The sequence below is a fragment of the Prosopis cineraria genome, unplaced genomic scaffold (assembly GCF_029017545.1).
Source record: "Prosopis cineraria cultivar Desert tree isolate PC_DT_omini unplaced genomic scaffold, ASM2901754v1 PC9, whole genome shotgun sequence".
Lineage (NCBI taxonomy): Eukaryota > Viridiplantae > Streptophyta > Magnoliopsida > Fabales > Fabaceae > Prosopis > Prosopis cineraria.
Window position 1 is genome coordinate 28,018,933 of NW_026555340.1, and position 18,024 is coordinate 28,036,956.

The 18,024-nt window shown below is 34.6% G+C and overlaps 2 protein-coding genes across 4 annotated transcripts; one reads left to right on the plus strand and one right to left on the minus strand.

Moving 5' to 3' along the window:
* The first annotated feature begins 3,760 nt into the window (after positions 1-3,760).
* LOC129319991 (formin-like protein 20) lies at positions 3,761-12,761 on the plus strand. Of its 3 annotated transcripts, none has more exons than XM_054965115.1 (17): positions 3,761-3,869; positions 4,832-5,538; positions 5,634-5,855; positions 5,924-9,384; positions 9,512-9,632; positions 9,835-9,906; positions 10,186-10,284; positions 10,389-10,430; positions 10,568-10,648; positions 10,748-10,798; positions 10,876-10,957; positions 11,036-11,130; positions 11,249-11,320; positions 11,549-11,665; positions 11,826-11,894; positions 12,014-12,080; positions 12,266-12,761. In XM_054965115.1, the coding sequence occupies exons 1-17, from the start codon at positions 3,797-3,799 to the stop codon at positions 12,421-12,423; spliced, it is 5,589 nt and encodes a 1,862-aa protein (XP_054821090.1). In that variant the 5' UTR covers positions 3,761-3,796; the 3' UTR covers positions 12,424-12,761. The 3 variants fall into 3 exon arrangements, 2 of the variants coding, with proteins under 2 accessions (XP_054821090.1, XP_054821091.1); XM_054965116.1 differs by having other exon boundaries at positions 10,912-10,957; XR_008595589.1 differs by lacking the exons at positions 10,568-10,648; positions 10,748-10,798; positions 10,876-10,957; ... (4 more) ...; positions 12,014-12,080; positions 12,266-12,761 and having other exon boundaries at positions 10,214-10,284; positions 10,389-10,427.
* A 427-nt stretch (positions 12,762-13,188) lies between these two features.
* Positions 13,189-14,650, minus strand: LOC129320632 (uncharacterized). Its single transcript, XM_054966164.1, has 2 exons — positions 13,527-14,650; positions 13,189-13,399 (listed from the first exon to the last, which is right to left on the minus strand). Exon 1 carries the CDS (start codon positions 14,467-14,469, stop codon positions 13,528-13,530), a length of 942 nt encoding a protein of 313 aa, XP_054822139.1. The 5' UTR covers positions 14,470-14,650; the 3' UTR covers positions 13,189-13,399; position 13,527.
* Between the last annotated feature and the right edge of the window lie 3,374 nt (positions 14,651-18,024).

Genomic DNA, 18,024 nt, shown 5'->3' on the forward strand with positions numbered 1-18,024 from the left:
TAATACCATCATCAATCGTCAATATGTCTCTCATGATTAGATAGATGACCGATTAACAGTGCATGAACAGTGTGCCACTCTTTTACCCAAAAAAAAAAAAAAAAAAAAAAGAAGTAGTGAGCCAGTGCGCATGTATCAATTATCACAGTACACGAACCAAATATGAATTTCGCGCGTAGGCGGCATCCATCGTGTCGCGTCATTGCATCGCTTGCTCTCACACTTCCGGACGAAAGTCATCTGGGGGTTCACCCTTGCTTGTTCCTCTGGATCACATCTGTACTGAAAAATTATCTTACATTTAACAACAACGTCCTTTCACACCCTTGAAAGCTTCGCTAACGCAGCTATGAATATCACCTTCTCTTTCCCTCTCTATCGCTTCTTAAACACACCCCTCTTCGTCTTCCTCGCTCGCCGTTTTGCTCATTTCTTCTGTGTTTCACAGATGAAAGATCAGAAGAGAGAAGGGACTCTTTTCCAGATGAAGGAAGTTATTGTTGTGGTTGAAGGGTCTAAGGACCATTTAAAGCAAAGTGTGCCTCATGATGGAATCACAAGAGGAAAAGGCGGTATGGATTCTTGGTCGCCGGAACAAGTAAAGCCCTCCAAACTTGAACTCCTTGCCTGATATTTGTACGAGTTGTGCTCCTATCTTATTACACCCTGCACTTCCAATTGGAGATATTCTTAGACATCATCACGTTCATTCTTGCTTGGTTGCGTGGAATTAGAATCATTAACCCATCTTGGGGAGCTATTATTGGAATCAATCTGGTGTGGTGCTTTGTCTATTCATTCTTTTCATATAGTGGCTACTGATTTTTCTACTTGGCTTATGAAAAATGAAAAGACCCTCTTATTCAAAACTCCAATTATGAAATCCCTTTTCTCTCACTTCACTATTCGAAACGCAGACAACTCTTAATAGGTTGTCTAATGATGGTTTGGATTTGCAGCTCTGAAGTCTTATTATCTTCCTTAATCTAGTTTGGCAAAAAAAAAAATCTTGCATTTCACAAAATTGTTTATTTGTCATCATCCAAGGGAAGTGATTAAGGAATTTCAACAATTGTGTTTTTATCTTTTGGAGGTTTGCTTTGGACAAAAAGGATAATAATGCTTCAAAAGTTTGTGATTTTATAATGATGTGGAATAGATTTCCTTTGACAAATTCTCACCTCCTTTGACAAATCCTTGCCTACTTTAGAGTATAAGGACCAAAAAAAAAAAAAATCAAATAGGGTTGTAACACTTATTGTCTTGCTTTATGTTCTTATGAAGCTTTCTATAGAAACAATCTAATTGCATTGAGCCAAATTGCTTTAATCTTCGTTGCTTTTAAGATGTGCTAACATGAATCAAAGAAGTATCTTTAAATGGAGCCTTCAATCAATACCATCTTACATTTAAATACTCTATCCGTTTTAAATTATAAGATATTTTTAGATAAAATCTTACATATTAATAAACTTATTAAATACACTTAACAATATTATATTTTCAAAATAAAAATATAAATTTTTAAAAATATCTATCATTTAATATATTTAAAGGAGAGGAGATAAAAATTAATTACAGAGAGAGAAAAAAATATTAAAATTAGTACATTTAATGAAACCTTAATCTACTCAAAGTGTCTTATAATTTAAAATGGAGGGATTATTATATATGGAAGTTATTTCATTGCATTATTCTGAATCATCACTCTTTTCTTTCACTGAAGCAAGATATTTATATGTTTGCCAACTATTTTGCTTCTATTTCATTTAATGTTTCTTAGGACTCAAAACTCTTTACTCCCCAATGGGTCAATCATTTTAGAATTATTGCAAACTTTCGTAGTGTAGACGAATCACTTTTCATTAGTCCATCTTTTCATAAATAATAATAATAATAATAATAATAATAATAATGTCTCACTAGTCACTTCTTCGGTACTAACAAACATTTCTTAACGATAGCCCACATTTATTTTTTTCACTCTCTTACAAATATTAACAATTTTTTTACCAAATATATTTTTTATCAAGTGCATATAAATTACAGTATCATTACTATGCCAAAATATTCATGCTTGCCTTACTTTTTAAAAAATAGCATAAAATATAATATAGTTTATCAGCTCAAGAAATATAATTTCTTACTTAATTGAATTCGAAATACAATAAAATTTAAGTAGGAAAATATTTATAAGTCATTGAAGTTCCATTAATTTTTTTCTTCACATTTTTCCTTTTCCCCTATCTTTATTGAACTAAATAGGCAACATATTTATGCATGGCATGAGATTAAGTCTAATTAATATTAATATCATCATTTTCATCAAGAAGTCTTACCAAAGGGGCGACCCCAAGAGCTTGTCTGCTTTGCCAATATATGCGGCAAACAGCGCGATTATTAAACGATTAATTTAGTTTACTAGAAATATTGACATATTTTTCTTTAGCTGGATGATAAATTTTTTACATAACTTTGTTTTTGGATAATCTGTGAGAAAAATATAATATTTAATTCTTATAATTTCATCAGATTTTGTTTTTAATTTTTATAATTTTTTAATGTTTTCAATATCTATAGACACTAAAATCACTAAAAAAATAAAAACTATGAAAACTTAAAAAATAAAGATTAATTAATCTTTTTAAAATTATAGAGACTAAAAATATTAAAAAAATAAATATATGAATTAAAAATAAAATACGATAAAACTATAAATATCAAATATTATGTTTTCCCTAGTCTACAACTTTACTTGCACTAAGGAGGGATAGTGGATTAAAAAAGAAATCTAAAACTCAGTAATAATAACTTTAACTATTTGTTTAAATGGATATGTTTTTTTTTTTAAAAAAAACTTCAGGAAGTCTAGATAATAGTTAATCAACGAGAGTATTAATTTTACTTCTTTCATAACAAGCAACTGCTTTAGAGCTTTTTGGATCATTGAAGCATTAGTGCCGTAGCTGTAGCATTTTAGAAGAGTTGCATGGTCAACCAATGGTACAGAACAAGCATTATATTATAGTATTAGTGACAGTAATTAGTAACCACCATAATAAATTTATCATTATTAATATTAATTAATAATTAATTATGAATTCATTATGCAAAAAAATATAATATAATATTTTTTTTATTTTATTTTTAAAAAGAAGAATTTTTGCATGGTGTTTGGCACGTAGCGAATCACGTAGGTCTGTGCCTCCGTCCCCGGTTCGCCTTGGCCTGCACAAATTTCTCATCGCTGCAGAGGAAAAGCGACATCGACAGAGCTCGAGACTCTGAGAGAGAGTCAGGTTTAACTTTGTTGAGTATTAATTCTCCTTTCAGTCGATTGCGCTTCTTTCTCTCTCTCTCTCTCTCATGCCAAATCCACGTCCCATTTTATTTCATTTTCATTCTGTTTCTCGAACATTTATTATTTGTTCCTTGCAATTCCCTTTTCGCACCGATACTCTTACTTCACTTCAATTCCTTATTCTGCGAACCTTCCTGATTCCATTTTTGGAATTCAATTGCCTTTACTATTTGTTTTCATCTTAATTTCTTATCTTCATTTTTCATCTTTCCATTGGATTGCCAACTAGATAGCTTGCCCTTCTTGAATTTCACTTTTTCTGTTGTTTGTTTCATTGATGATCCTTGGATTCAGCTGGATTGTATTGGTCTTTGATCAAATTTGGCAATCGCATGATCCAAATTGTTTGGATTATTCAATACACAAAAACTTTGATATTAGTGGTCAACTGAATTATCGGCGTGGATTCGATTGGGGTAGAAACAGCGCCATCTAATGGCGCTGTTCAGAAGGTTCTTTTACCGGAAGCCCCCAGATCGACTTTTGGAGATCTCTGATAGAGTCTATGGTATGCTTATATTCCATTTTTTTCCCCTTTCGTCTCTTGTTACTTTTTCTAACCTGCACTTATTTTATTTTATTTTTAAGAAAACACTTATAAATGAATTACCAACTCCAGAAAAGGAAGCATTTGAGCTATTGCTTCTTGGATCACCCTTTTGTATGTAGCTATTGGACTTCCTAATTTGTAGCTTGTTGGATGTTTGGTACTGGGTGGACATACATTTTTTGGTTAGAATTGTGTTTCGACCCCACACGTCTATGCTACAGTTCTAACTCTTGCATGTATTTGCAGTGTCTTGAACCAAGAAATGTTCATGAAGGAATTACCAACTACAAAATAGGAAGCAATGTGTGTTTGTATTTGAATATAACAGCGTTCACACTTTACAAGGCCTTTTAAGAAATCCTAGGATGCAAAATACCCGCCTATCATCATTCCAGACCTAGCAACAAGGTAGAGGACTACCAAAGGAGATGAAATCATTATAAAAACTATGGGCTATGCAAGCTAATATATAATGGCACATTCATTAGCTTCTCTATGCACAAAATGCATAGAGACTTGTTCAAACTGAAATATCAAAGTTCTCAGTAGGAATAATATTTGAGCTATTGCTTTTTGCCATATTTTCCACCTTTTACATGAAGTTTACAAGACTGCGAGTTTATTTGATCTAATTCATGTTCCAGGCACTAACATATGGTGATTTATTGACTTGTGGACTTTTAATATCTAAATTCATGTATTAATTAGCTTGTCTTTCTTCTAGTTGTATCTGTTCTGCTTCAAGCTTGGTTACGCAAGGTTGTATTTAATTTAGATTAGTATTGATTTTGTTTTTCACGTTGTTGTAAGTTGAGGGAGAATCTCTTTTTGTTGTTAGCTTTTAACATAGTGTATGGGTTAACTTTATAATTTTAGACACACGCACGCACCTATTTTAAAGTATATTTGACTTTTTGCAGTTTTTGATTGCTGCTTCTCAACGGATGCGTTGGATGAAGATGAGTATAAGGATTATATGGGGGGGATTGTAGCTCAGCTACAAGATTACTTTCCAGATGCTTCCTTCACTGTGTTTAACTTCAAAGAAGGAGATGGGCGCACTAAGATTTCAGACATACTAACAGAGTATGGCATGACAGTGATGGAATACCCTCAGGAATTTGAGAGCTGTCCACTTTTGCCATTAGAGGTGATTCATCACTTCCTTCGATCAAGTGAAAGCTGGTTGTCTGTGGTGGGGCAAAGAAATGTGCTTTTGATGCATTGTGAAAGGGGTGGCTGGCCAGTGCTTGCATTTATGCTAGCAAGTCTTCTTTTGTACCGAAAACAATACAATGGTGAGCAGAAGACTCTTGAAATGGTATACAAGCAAGCTCCTAGAGAGCTTCTTTACTTTTTATCTACTATAAACCCACAACCTTCTCAGTTGAGATATCTTCAATATATTTCCATGAGAAATTTGGGTTTTAGGTGGCCTCCATCAGACACACCCTTGCATTTGGATTGTCTAATTCTCAGAGACCTTCCCTTATTTGATGATGGTAAAGGTTGTCGCCCTTTTGTACGTGTTTATGGTCAGGATCCTTCTTCAACACCTTCCAATGCAAATGGTTCTAAGCTTCTCTTTCCAATAAAGACAGAAAAATATGTTCGTCACTACCAACAGGTGATGTATAATCTTACACTATTTTATTTGATACTACTAAATTGGAAAATTTAACCAATATTGATAGATTTCTCTCAAGAAATTTTGAAGTGCAGGCAGAATGTTTGCTCGTGAAATTAGACATCCATTGTCGGGTTCAAGGGGATACTGTTCTTGAGTGCATACATTTGTATGACGATCTCATTCATGAGGGGATTATGTTTAGAGTTATGTTTCATACATCCTTTGTACGGTCAAATATTTTGATGCTCAATCGTGAAGAACTTGATATTCCATGGGATGCAAAGGATAATTTCCCTAAGGATTTTAAAGCAGAGGTAACTTCCTCCTCCTCCTCCTCGTTGTTATTTTGCAAACTAAACAAACACAAAAAAATATCTGCCAGGTACTTTTTTTGGACAATGATGCTGTTATACCTGATATAACCACAATTGATGATGCTGAGGATCCAAATAAGGCAGGGTATGCATCACCTGAGGAATTCTATGAGGTGGAGGAGATCTTTAGCAATGTAGTTGATGCGCGGGAAGGTAAGGGGGAATATGATTCTCCTGTGGTTCATGACAATCCAGTTGATGGTAGAAATCATAAAACGGTATGGAAAGAGAATTTGGATCCTTATACTTTCCAGGATTGCTCATCAAATGATGGGATTCATAAACAAGATGGAAGGACAGATTATGTTATTCAAGCGATAAAAGATATTGTTGTTGATGATGTGAAGTACAAGGCTGATGGGAGCTTAGATTCAGATCCTTATGCAGTGAAAGATATTGTTGTAGATGATGGACAAATTAAGTCAACTTCTATGGTAAATTGTACTGGTATAATGCATAATGTTGAAGCAAAGGAAGTCACTACGGATTTGCATGGACAATATGCAGATGCAGGAAACAAATATGAGGAAGATAACCAAGCAATAGAAATTAAATTAGATTCCAAGGCAGGGCAGCAAAAAAATGATCTTTCCAGACAGAAAGCTGACAAGTTACTTCCACCTACTGCAAGAAAACAACTGCTACCAAACTCAAAGTTAATAGGAAATACATTAGCAGGAAAGCAAAAGATTAAATTACAAGAACAAGGTGGACAAGCAAAAATAGCAAAACCAAATGCAATAACTAGGTGGATTCCCTCTAGCAAAACTTATTATGCAAATTCAATGCATGTCTTGTATCCGAGATTAAATATTGCTCTTGCAAATTCTAACTCTCGAAAGGAGAAAAGTGCAGATGCCAACATGAAAAATAAACAGAAAATTCGGAAGCAAAGATCTTTAGACTGCATAAATCGCTCATCATCAAATAAACTAAAGGTTCATAAGCTGGCCACTTCAAGATCTTCAGATCGTCTGGTGGAAATGGACACAGAATGCTTGTTACCTTCAATTGAAGAGGCATGCCTTCGATTAGCAACTGAAGCATTAGAAATGAACTCAAACCAAGGTCCAGCAATTCCTCTTCCCCTGCCTCCACTACTACCTTCATTTCATGTTAAAAACTCTTCTTTACAGGTTTTTAAATCCTTATCATTAGAAGAGGATGCACCCCCTCCATCTCCCTTATTATTGCCATCTTCCTCTTTGGCTGCAAATGCATCTATTCAACTACTGCTACCAGCAACAAATTTATCATCATCAAGTGGAGAATACATTGAGATGGATATATCACATGTGACTTCCCCTTCATGTCCTCCACCTCCACCACCTCTTCCATCTTTACCATCATGGAAAACTATATGGGGTTTCTCATCTCCTCCACATCGACAAGAGGCTGTTTATTCATCTATTGTTGTTGATGGAAAGGGTAATGATGGCCCACCTTTTCTAGTTGTTCCACCCCTGCTTGAAAGTGAAACATTACCATCAAAACTTTCAACAGTACAAGCTCCCCCTCCTCCCCCTCTTACTTCTTCCATACTTAAAGCTCCATCCTTACCACCATCACTCTTAAATGCATCACATATAGCATTACTTCACATTCCTAATTCATGTAGATCTCTACAAGCTCCACCTCCACCACCACCTCCACCTCCACCTCCACATTCCTTAAGTAAGTCTTTACTTTCATCTCGTTGGGCTTCTTATAAAGCTTTTCCAACTCCAACCCCTCCTTCATCACCACCAACTTTACCTAATTTGGCCTCTTATACAACTTTTTCGTCTCTACCCCCACGTCATGTTAGTAATGCTCTACCACCATCTTCACCTCTACCGGCTTCAAGTAATGCTCCATTACCACCTCAACCTTCATCTCCTTCAATACCTTTTCCAACCTTACCTTTACCTTCTTCAAGCAACGTTCTATCACCACTACTTAAGCCTTTGAAGGATGCTTTGCCACCCCTTTCATCAACCCCACCTTCACCTTCTTCAAGTGATGCTTTACTACCCCTTTTGTCAACCCTACCTTCACCTCCTTCCAATGATATTCTACCTCGTTTGACTTCCTATAAAGCTTTTACTTCTCCACTTCCACGTCAGTTTAGTAATGCTTTATTATTGCCTTCACAACTAACCTTGTTAAGAGTAGCATCCCCTTCACCCACCCCACATGAAGCCCCTCAACAACAACCACCTTTAATGCTTGGAGTTTCATCTCCCTTGCCTTTATCATTTCACAAGACACTGCTGTTAGCTCCACCTCCACCTCTACCACTGCCCTTACTTTTACCATTATCACCTTCTTCATGTAAAGTCATTCCACCACTAACTCATCCAATTTTAGCCTTACCAGACTTACCTCCTTGTAGAGACCCACCACTACCATCTCAACCTCCACCGCTTTCTATTGTTAAAGATCTACAGCCACCTTCACCTTCTCCTAATATCAAAAGCCTACCTACACCTCCATCTTCTCACAATATCAAAAGCCTACCTGTACCTCTACCTCATCTTAGTAGACAAGTTTTGTATCCATTTTTCCCTCTAAATAAACAAGGTCTACCCCCACCCCCACCCCCACCTCCACCTCCTCTTAGTAGACAAGGCTCACCTTTACTTTTGCCTCTTAATAAACAAGGTACATCCGTACCTCCACCTCCTCTTAGTAAAAAAAGCCTTCCTCCCCCTCCTTCTAGCAAAGAAGGCCCTCTTCCCCTTTCTCTATCTCATAATGAACAAGTCCTTTTCATACCTTCACTACCTCCTCCTCTAAGTGAACAAGGCTGTCCTCCACCTCTACCTCCACCTCCTCCTTCTCTAAGTGACCATGGCCCTCCTTCACCCCTTCTTTCTCCAAGTGAACAAGGTCCTCCACCTTTACCTCCTTTAGTTAAACTAAGCCCTCCTTTACCTTCTTTAGGCGGACAAAGCCTACCTCCTCTTTCACCTTTTCCAAGTAAACAAGGCCCTCCTCCACCTCCACCTTTGCCTCCCTTAAGTGGACAAGGTTATCCGCTGCCTCCGGCTCCTCTTCCTCTAGGTCGACAAGGCCCTCCTCCACCTCCACCTCTTCCAAGTGGACCAGGTCCTCCTCTACCCCCGCCTCCTCTAGGCCGACAAGGCCCTCCTCCACCTCCAGTAAGCAAACAAGGCCCTTCTTTGCCTCAACCTTCAGTAAGTGGGAAAGGCCCACCTCCACCCCCACTTCCTAATAGTAGACAAGGCCCCCCACCACCTCCTCCTCCTAAAGCACAGGCTCCCGGTGCACCCACTCCTCCTGGTCCTCCAAGGGGTACACCTCCACCACCTGGAGGTGGTCTAAGTGGGAGAGGGCGTGGTCTTTCACATCTTTCTGGATCAACTCCTCGACGGTCCTCTTTAAAGCCTTTATATTGGGGTAAAGTGTCAAAGGCATTGCAAGGAAGTTTATGGGAGGAATTACAGAAATGTGGACAGACTCAAGTGTAATTTTATTTAACTTCCACTGTACATGTTCATTTGAATCATTTCAGTTTAATATGATTATGCACTTTCATTACTGATATTAACATCCTTCCCTTTTGTAATTACTGGCATTATGTTCTGTTTTAGTGCACCAGAATTTGATGTTTCAGAGATAGAGACCCTTTTCTCTGCAATTGTTCCAAAAACGGCTGATAAGTCTGTCGGGCGTTGTAAATCTGTTGGATCTAAATCTGACAAAGTCCATTTGGTATTCTTCCATACCAATATTCTTGAGTTTGATTTTGAAATACACCACCTATATGTTATAAGTAATTCTAATGAAAAGTCTTTTTTATTGCTTTTTGGATGTCTTGCTTAATACCTATATTTATTCAGAACTGTTTGACTTAATTTTCTTTTGACTACTTCCTCAATATCTGGGAAATAATTTGTGTATTTTTTAATTATAGATTGAACTGAAGAGGGCCAATAATGTTGAAATTATGCTCACAAAGATTAAGATGCCACTTTCTGAAATGATGGTAAGCTGATGCTCCGAAATGTCTTGATTCTTATGTTATGATTAAATTTTATAAGTGATACTCATGCAATTTGGGTTTGGATTATGCAAGCTATATGAAGTTTATATGAATGGAAATATTCTAATACAAGAAGCATTTTTATGATGGATATACTCATTTTGAATTTGTATTTTGGATGATTCTTGCCTTGATCTTTTTTATCTGCATAAAACTTCTGAAATCTCCATCTCTAATATTTAATCTAAATATTGTCTGATGTGTCAAAATGGATATTCCCAGGCTGCAATTCTAACTTTGGATGATACAGTATTAGATGTTGATCAGGTTGAAAGTCTATCTAAGTACTGTCCCACCAAAGAGGAGATGGAACTTTTGAAGGTAAGGCTTAATAAAATTCTATCTATTTCTTATATTTTTCTTTTGCAATTAATTGAGGATTTTCGTTTTTGTAATCCCAATTTATCCGGGTTTCAATTATTTAGGGATATACTGGTGACTACGAGAATTTGGGAAGGTGTGAACAGGTCTGTAAGTGAGCTCTATTAGTCATAATATAAGGGTGTGATTAAATTATGTAGTTTTCCTCTTATTTTGCCTGTTAATCCAAGAGCCTATTTGAGTTTTATATATATATATATATTCTTATTTAGTTTTCTTCCAGTATTTTTTGGAGCATATGAAAGTTCCACGGGTGGAAGCAAAATTAGGAGTCTTTTCTTTCAAGATTCAGTTTAATCATCAGGTTTGGCTGTATCTGTAATATACATGAATTTTTTTTTATTTCGTGGGCTGAGATCTGGTGTTCTTTATTGCGATGTTATATACTTTCCTCTTTATGCAGATTGTAGAATTTAAGAAAAGTTTAAACACTGTGAACACTGCCTGTGAAGAGGTACTTTACTTACAAAGCAACGATTTAATTATGTTCTTTGCTTTCGTTACCTCATCCTTGTTGTTCTTGGTAAATAGGTCCGAAACTCTGACAAACTGAAGAATATTATGCAGAAAATTCTATATTTGGGGAATACTCTGAATCAAGGAACAGCTAGGGGTTGGTATTTCCTAGTATATAGGTTATTTCCTGGGTCAACACTTAACAGTAAGAATTAAATGTTTGTATCGACTGCAGGATCTGCTGTTGGATTCAAGTTGGATAGTCTTTTAAAGCTCACTGAGACTCGCGCTTCTAGTGGTAGGATGACACTAATGCATTATCTATGTAAGGTATAAGGAAATGGATTTTCTCTGTTTCTCTCCAAATTTTGAATTTGAAAAAACAATACAAAACCATTTGATACTGTCAGGATTATAATTTTTTTTTTTTAAATTTATATGGCTGCAGGTCTTGGCTGAAAAGTCTCCTGCACTCCTTGATTTTCACTTGGACCTTGTTAGCATGGAAGTTGCTAGTAAGGTGATGCTTCGCCCTTGAATGTTTTTATCTTTTTTTCCTTATTTTGTTTTTTGATTGAAAATTAAAAAATATATAAATGGTATAATACAATGGTGTCGTACGAGATTTTATAGAAGAAAGTTTTGACCATGAATGTGTTTGATTACATTTTATGATTCTGTAAGAAAGTGTGTTTCCCTATTTATTCGCCATTTATTGATTGGAAATTGAGCTGCTGGTTGCATACAGATCCAATTGAAAGCATTGGCAGAAGAGATGGCGGCAATTAACAAGGGATTACGAAAAGTTAAACAGGAGCTTGCTGCATCTGAAAACGATGGCCCTGCATCTGAAAGTTTCAGAAATGTGTGTTTTCCCTTTTGTTTAATGCCATAAGAAAGAATTTAAATTTGTTTTTTTATTTAATGCCGTAAGAAAGAGATAAATTGGTCAACTTGTTTCTAGTGCACATGTTCTGTTATCTTGTTAATTTTCAGTGCATTCACTGCTTTTGTGTTCTTTATAGACACTGAGAGATTTTATTGAAGGTGCTGAGTTAGAGGAGGCATCTGTAACAGCCCTATATTCTGCGGCGGTAATATTCTTGGATGTTATACGACTCTTTGTTTTAAAATAGTCAGGCTTCATATTACGATACACAGATATAGAGAGAAATAAATGATATGCGCGCGCGCGCGCATTGTGTTTGAACAGGGTAAAAATGCAGATGATCTTGCAAGATATTTCAATGAGGACCCTGCTCGTTACCCATTTGAACAAGGCAAGCAAGTTGGACTATGTTTATGTTAAAATACATTCAATTAGATATCTCAAATTAGATCTTTTGTGTAATATGCATTCAATTTTAAAGACTGATAACTGATAATGTCATTTCATCTTAAGTGATAGTGTGTTTCTACCGGTTAGTTCAATTGCCTGAGAGAGTTTGTTGCTTGACGATTACAGTAACTGCTACTCTATTGAACTTCATACGGTTGTTTCGGAAAGCACACGAAGAGAACATAAAACAAGCAGAGTTGGAGAAGAAGAGAGCTGAGAAAGAGGCTGAAGAGAAGGCTAAGGCCGCTGCTGCATCATCGTCATCATCTAAAGAAGTTTTGTAGCATTGAGCATTTCTCGTATTGCACTGTACAAAGCTCTAACCTATCTTTCTTTCTTCGCCAGGATAACGGATTTCTTTCTCTGTTAACATAGAAATTAGTTTCTTTTGCTTCCATAGATAGGACACACCATCATGGAGATGTTGTATAGGTGACAGACAGACAGACAGGTCAGCAGGACTTAGAAATTAGGCACTGTAATTTGTATTTGTAACTGTAATACAAGTGAAGAGCTGGCTCAATTAGAAATGCCAGTTTTATTTATATTCTCACCCATACGTATTAATCAAAGCTGTAAAAGGTTATTTTCTTGTTCCATTCAATTAATGGTGCAAAATTTACCTGCAGTCTCTCCCATTTTTATTGTTTAGGGGGAAATTTCCTTTATTTTTCCATTCTGAACTGGAAAACTTGACTGATTCTGTGATTCATCTAGACATTGTAGGTATTCTCGAGTATAAAATGCTGTCTCAAATAGGAAAATCTAGTGCAGCAGCGTTGTACTAAAAATAACTTCTTCAGCAATTTGTAATAACTCACTCAATTTTCAGTCTACAGTTAATAACTGTTTTAAATGTTTTTTTTTTTTACTCTAATCCCGTGGATTCAGATTTATAAATACCATCAAGGAAGGCCTCAACAATGATCGGTTTAGGCCTTCTAAGGAAACTTTTATGTAATGCTACTAAAATAAATAACCCAATTAAAAAAAGTTTGTCTACATTGTATTTATTGCATCTTTCGAAATACACTTTCCAAAAGACTAGATTAAAACGGCCAAATTAACCGAAGCTTTATGCATCATTCACATTGTAATAGATTGCCAATTTACAAAGTAAACCAAAACTAATGAAACAAAGAAAATATAAGGAAATGACATCAAATGGTGAACTAATCTCTAGACACTGCTTCCCTGGAGGGATTTTTTTTTTTTTTAACTGATTCCCCTGTTTTTATGCCCCCAAAGTTGCTTCATGCCCTGCGAGCAACATGAATAAAACTTCACAAATATTCTGCTATAATTTTTTTAAAAAAATAATGCCTAGTTCCTTCTGTATGAAACTTTGACTGAAGAAAATCTTTGAATAGAACCAACATTTTGCTACCTTACGGTATTTGCTCGAAGCTCTTATCTTCCTTGCCTTCACGATCAACCATCCAGGACTCTATCATGCAGCTTTTGTAAAACATGAAGCTAATAATTGTATCAAGAACAATGAAGATGGAATACAAGTAAGCAATGAAAATTCCCTCTAAGGCCATAAAAGGCCCCGTCTTTCCATCATGATGATATGCCCTCACAACTCTGAACTGAAACAGAGCTTCAATGGCAGCCAAAGCCACATTCACAGGAAGAGCCAAAAACAAAGCCATCGATGTCCTTCCCCTTATCAAAACACAAGCTTTTAGAATCGTTAAATACCCACCGTGTCCCTCCATGCCCGACACAGCCAATGCTAAATTGCATATCACAAGAACATTTGCAAGAATCACAGAAAACAGAACCACCCCAGAAGCTGAGAGACAAAGGAGGAAACTTGGAGAAGGCGAAAATCCTAGACCTTCAACAAATCCAAAGGCCAAAAATAGAAGACAGAAAGCCGAAGCATTTGCCGAGATAATCAAGAATGAGTTGAAAACGTACGTGTTGAGGATTGGCATGTAAAGGGATGCTATAGAAGAAAATGAAGGTTCAACAGCAAGCTTATGATGATTCAGAGCTTGAATTACAGAAGCTTTGGCAAAGAGGAAGAAGGTGAGGGTAAAAGGGAGGGTGAAGATGGAGGAGATGATGGTCTGAGAGACCTTAAGGTTGAGAATTGTGAGCAGTTGTGAGGAGGAAGGAAAGCCTGCAGCTTCAAAGAGAATCCTCAAACGATTATAAATTTGAGGAAGAAGAGATACAGAAGAAGAGGAGATCAAAGCTTGTAAGAGGAGGACTGAAGCAGAGAAAGGGAAAGCAAGAAAAGCTGAGGTTGAAGTGAAGTAATGGTAATTTTGCAGGAAGCCATGAACGGATCTCCTGAGAATCTTGCCTGAAGCTTCCATTGGAGATTGATCTTAAAATTTTGCAGGAAGATGAACAGGGTGGCTTGTTTGGTTTGAGGAAATGGTGTATAAGAGAGAAGTGAAGGAAGTGATGTAGTTTCCTGTTGTTTGCAAGTTCCCTTTAATGGGTTTGGCTTTTTCTTTGTGGAGATGTTAGGTTTGAGATTTTAAGGGTTTGGTGTTCAGAATGAATGGATTGGCCAACTACAAGAAACTAACGACTTCCTGAGGTGGGTTTTCCTTTTTTTCTTTTTCATCAGATTTTTGTTTAACATATTATAATTAACAAAGCAGACACCATGTTTGGAAGTTATGTTAATTGAAGTGAAGTTTTTTTTTTTAAAGTCTAAAATAAAAAAGAGAAATGAAAGAGAGGTGAAATTTCTCTGCCTATATTAATTTTTTGTTGTAACTATAGATGTCATATTCAAATATTAGCACCTCAATCGAGGATAACTATTAAAAAATATTTTTTTTTATATTTACGCATACTTGAGTTCAATTTAAACAAGGTATAATATGAGGACTTCACAGAAGTTATTTATTTTAATATTATTCTTGTCCAAGCATATTTAATTATGATGTTTTGATGAAATTCGGCACATTAATGCTATTACGATGGCACCCTTCTCTTCCTATGTTTATTATAGTCTTTTTCTGTCACATAAGAGTATCTTAATCACATAATAAAAGTAACGATGGTCGTTGATTTTTTTTTTTCATAATTAGTTTAATATTATCTTTATTTTATAAACTGAATTTTTTAAAAAAAAATCCATTTGTTTCTTGTCAGAGATAATGATATTATGTGATTCATTTAGATTAATTTGGTAAGAGAGGGTTTTATTATCCTTGGGTTGATGATGGAAGGTTGGGTCTGTGTACAGATTGCTTAAAATGCACATCATTTAGAAGCTTATAATTACTGATACAGTCCTTTTCCAAGTCCAAGTAATATAATTCAAAATCATTCCCAAAAGATCAAGACTTCAATGTTGGCACTATTATTATCCTTCAAACTCAAGTGACATTTTCGCTTTATCTTTGTTTTAAAAATAAAAAAAGATAAAGGAATTTAATAAGGGAAAATTACACCTTGACAGTGAAGGAAATTAGAAATTAATTCAAGGCATTCATGGTATAATTATAATAAAGAAGAATTTAAGGAATAATAATTTGTGATGCGTGCCCCTTTAAGGTAGGACCAAGACCTTAGTTTTGGTACTTTTCACATGCTAACTGAATGTGTCTTAGCTTGCAAGATATATTTTAATAATAATAAGTAAATACTACGTGTATTATATTTATAGCGTATATGTAAAGAATGGGACGTTACCTTCTTATACCATCAAGAATTATTAAATTAAAGTGACGCCATTATTATATGATTATCACAAATCCTAACCTTCAATTTCACATCAAGTCACATGCTTATCACACATTATGAATTATTAATGACGTATTATAATGTTATGCCACTACATGGGCAGATAGCTGTTCCATCTTGAATTCATAACAAATCGATCCGTTTCTTTCCTTTAAACAAGTATTCAGAATTTCATTTATAAAAAATTCGTGGCCAAAATTGAAGAAACATTAACATATAACTATAATTTCTTTCTTTCTTGGCCAGAAAAATATGATTTCCTTATATTTAAAGAAAAAAAGAATAATGCTTATGGTGATGTAGCATCATTTAATTAGTTGATGACCAAAACAGCTTTGAACTTCTTTTATTATTCAGAATATTGTTGGCCAAAAAAATAATCATCCAGACGATTCTCCAAATGGATGAGGCCTTATCTTAATTAGGCTTGCATATATTATAATATAGAAGGTAATATAGAAGGAATTTATGTTTGTTTGTTTTTTAAATAAACATAACAGGATGTGATACTAATTTAGTCCTATTTTCTTCCCTTGGTGAGATGTCAACGTGTATTTAATGACATTCTACCTGAAAATTAACCGTAATTAGGTGACTCATCATACATTGACTTGGAGATTTATTACTTGTCAATATAGACAATAAGTTTGGAACTCCCCAAGCTTTATGAACCATTTTTGTGATTGCTTCTCTTACTAAATTAGTCTGAAATAGATTATAGGCTGATCATATGCCTAATTATAGGGCATGCTAAATATAAAATGGTAAAAATAAACAATGTATGCAAATAAAAGTTTCTATTTTTACCATCACTCTACCATTTTTAATCCAACCACGAAAATTTTTTTTAGCTATATAACAATTATACCAATCACAAACCAAAATACATTATTTGTGATAAGTCCATATTGTACAAGAAATGGAATGTTTTGTTTAGTGGAAAAATGTATACTCCAAAGGGTAACAAAGTACTCTTTCAATATTACACTTGTGGTTTAGAAATTTTGATGCTTGCAGCATTTTGGCATACAATTTATTTTTTATTTTTATATTTTTTGTCGCTTTATTTGGGTTCATTAAAAGAAACCCTAACAAACGTTGCTAGAAATGCACCATCTACAAATTAACTAGCTGCCTAGGCTTTTGAAAATGTGATATTGAAATTTTGCCAAACAAGACGGTAACTTAATTAGTTACCTAGCCTTTTTAAATTGTGATTTTAAAGTTTTGCCAAAGAAGTCAAGTTTCGGTTCGGATCAGATCTCTCAAAAGTTGATTTTGGCCTCTAAATTGACCTTAATAATTATTGAATTTCTCTTAACTATTATACTAAAAATATGTGAGAACCAAAAATTGTGGGATTCTTTATAATATAATGAAAGAGAATGTGATATAACAGAAGCGGAGTAATCAAAGTATGAATGAAACTCATTTTTATAGTCATTTTATATAAGAAGAATTTTAAATAAGGGTTGTGAATGTAATTTAATTATTAGTGAGTTTAAAAAAAAATTCAATTCAGGTAAGGGGATAAAAGTAAAAATAATTTCAATTATGAAAAGATCAAAATATTCTTCAATTATTATGTAGAATCACTTTTAGTTGTTAATTTTTTTACTTTATTTGTTAACTTATCAATTTCACTTGTAAATTACATCCGTTTGTCAAACAAGCAGTAACATTAATTATTAAATTGCTAATTTTATTTATTAATTTACTAACATCAATTGTGAATTATAAGACTTGCCAGTAATTTATAATTAATATTAGTAAATTAATAAGTAAAGTTAGTAATTTAACAACTTATGTTGCTGCTTATAATTAAACAATTAATGTCAAGTCTTACATAATTATTGACATATCAACTCATATAATTTGCAACTAATATTAGTAGATTAATAAGTGAAGTAAAAAAATTAACAACTATTGATTTCGTATAACAAATAAAGGGTATTTTAATCTTTTTACAGTTAAAATTATTTTTCAAACTGAAGTTTCAGAATTTTTTAGAACCCACTAGTAATTAAGTTACATTCCTAGTTCTTATTTGAAATTATCCTTTTTATATATTTCTTTATACTATAAGGAGCATTTGTTACCAAGACAATTACTCTAAAAAATAAAGTTTTGAAGAGGTACAATAGCAACAAAACTGTTGGCAAAGCTGC

Excerpts from the sequence above, each read along its gene's own strand:
- LOC129319991 (XM_054965115.1), top strand. The coding sequence starts at position 3,797 with ATGGCGCTGTTCAGAAGGTTCTTTTACCGGAAGCCCCCAGATCGACTT. Across the intron at positions 9,907-10,185 it reads TGCCACTTTCTGAAATGATG|GCTGCAATTCTAACTTTGGA; the intron begins GTAAGCTGATGC and ends GGATATTCCCAG. Across the intron at positions 10,958-11,035 it reads GAATCAAGGAACAGCTAGGG|GATCTGCTGTTGGATTCAAG; the intron begins GTTGGTATTTCC and ends TATCGACTGCAG.
- LOC129320632 (XM_054966164.1), bottom strand. The coding sequence starts at position 14,469 with ATGGAAGCTTCAGGCAAGATTCTCAGGAGATCCGTTCATGGCTTCCTG.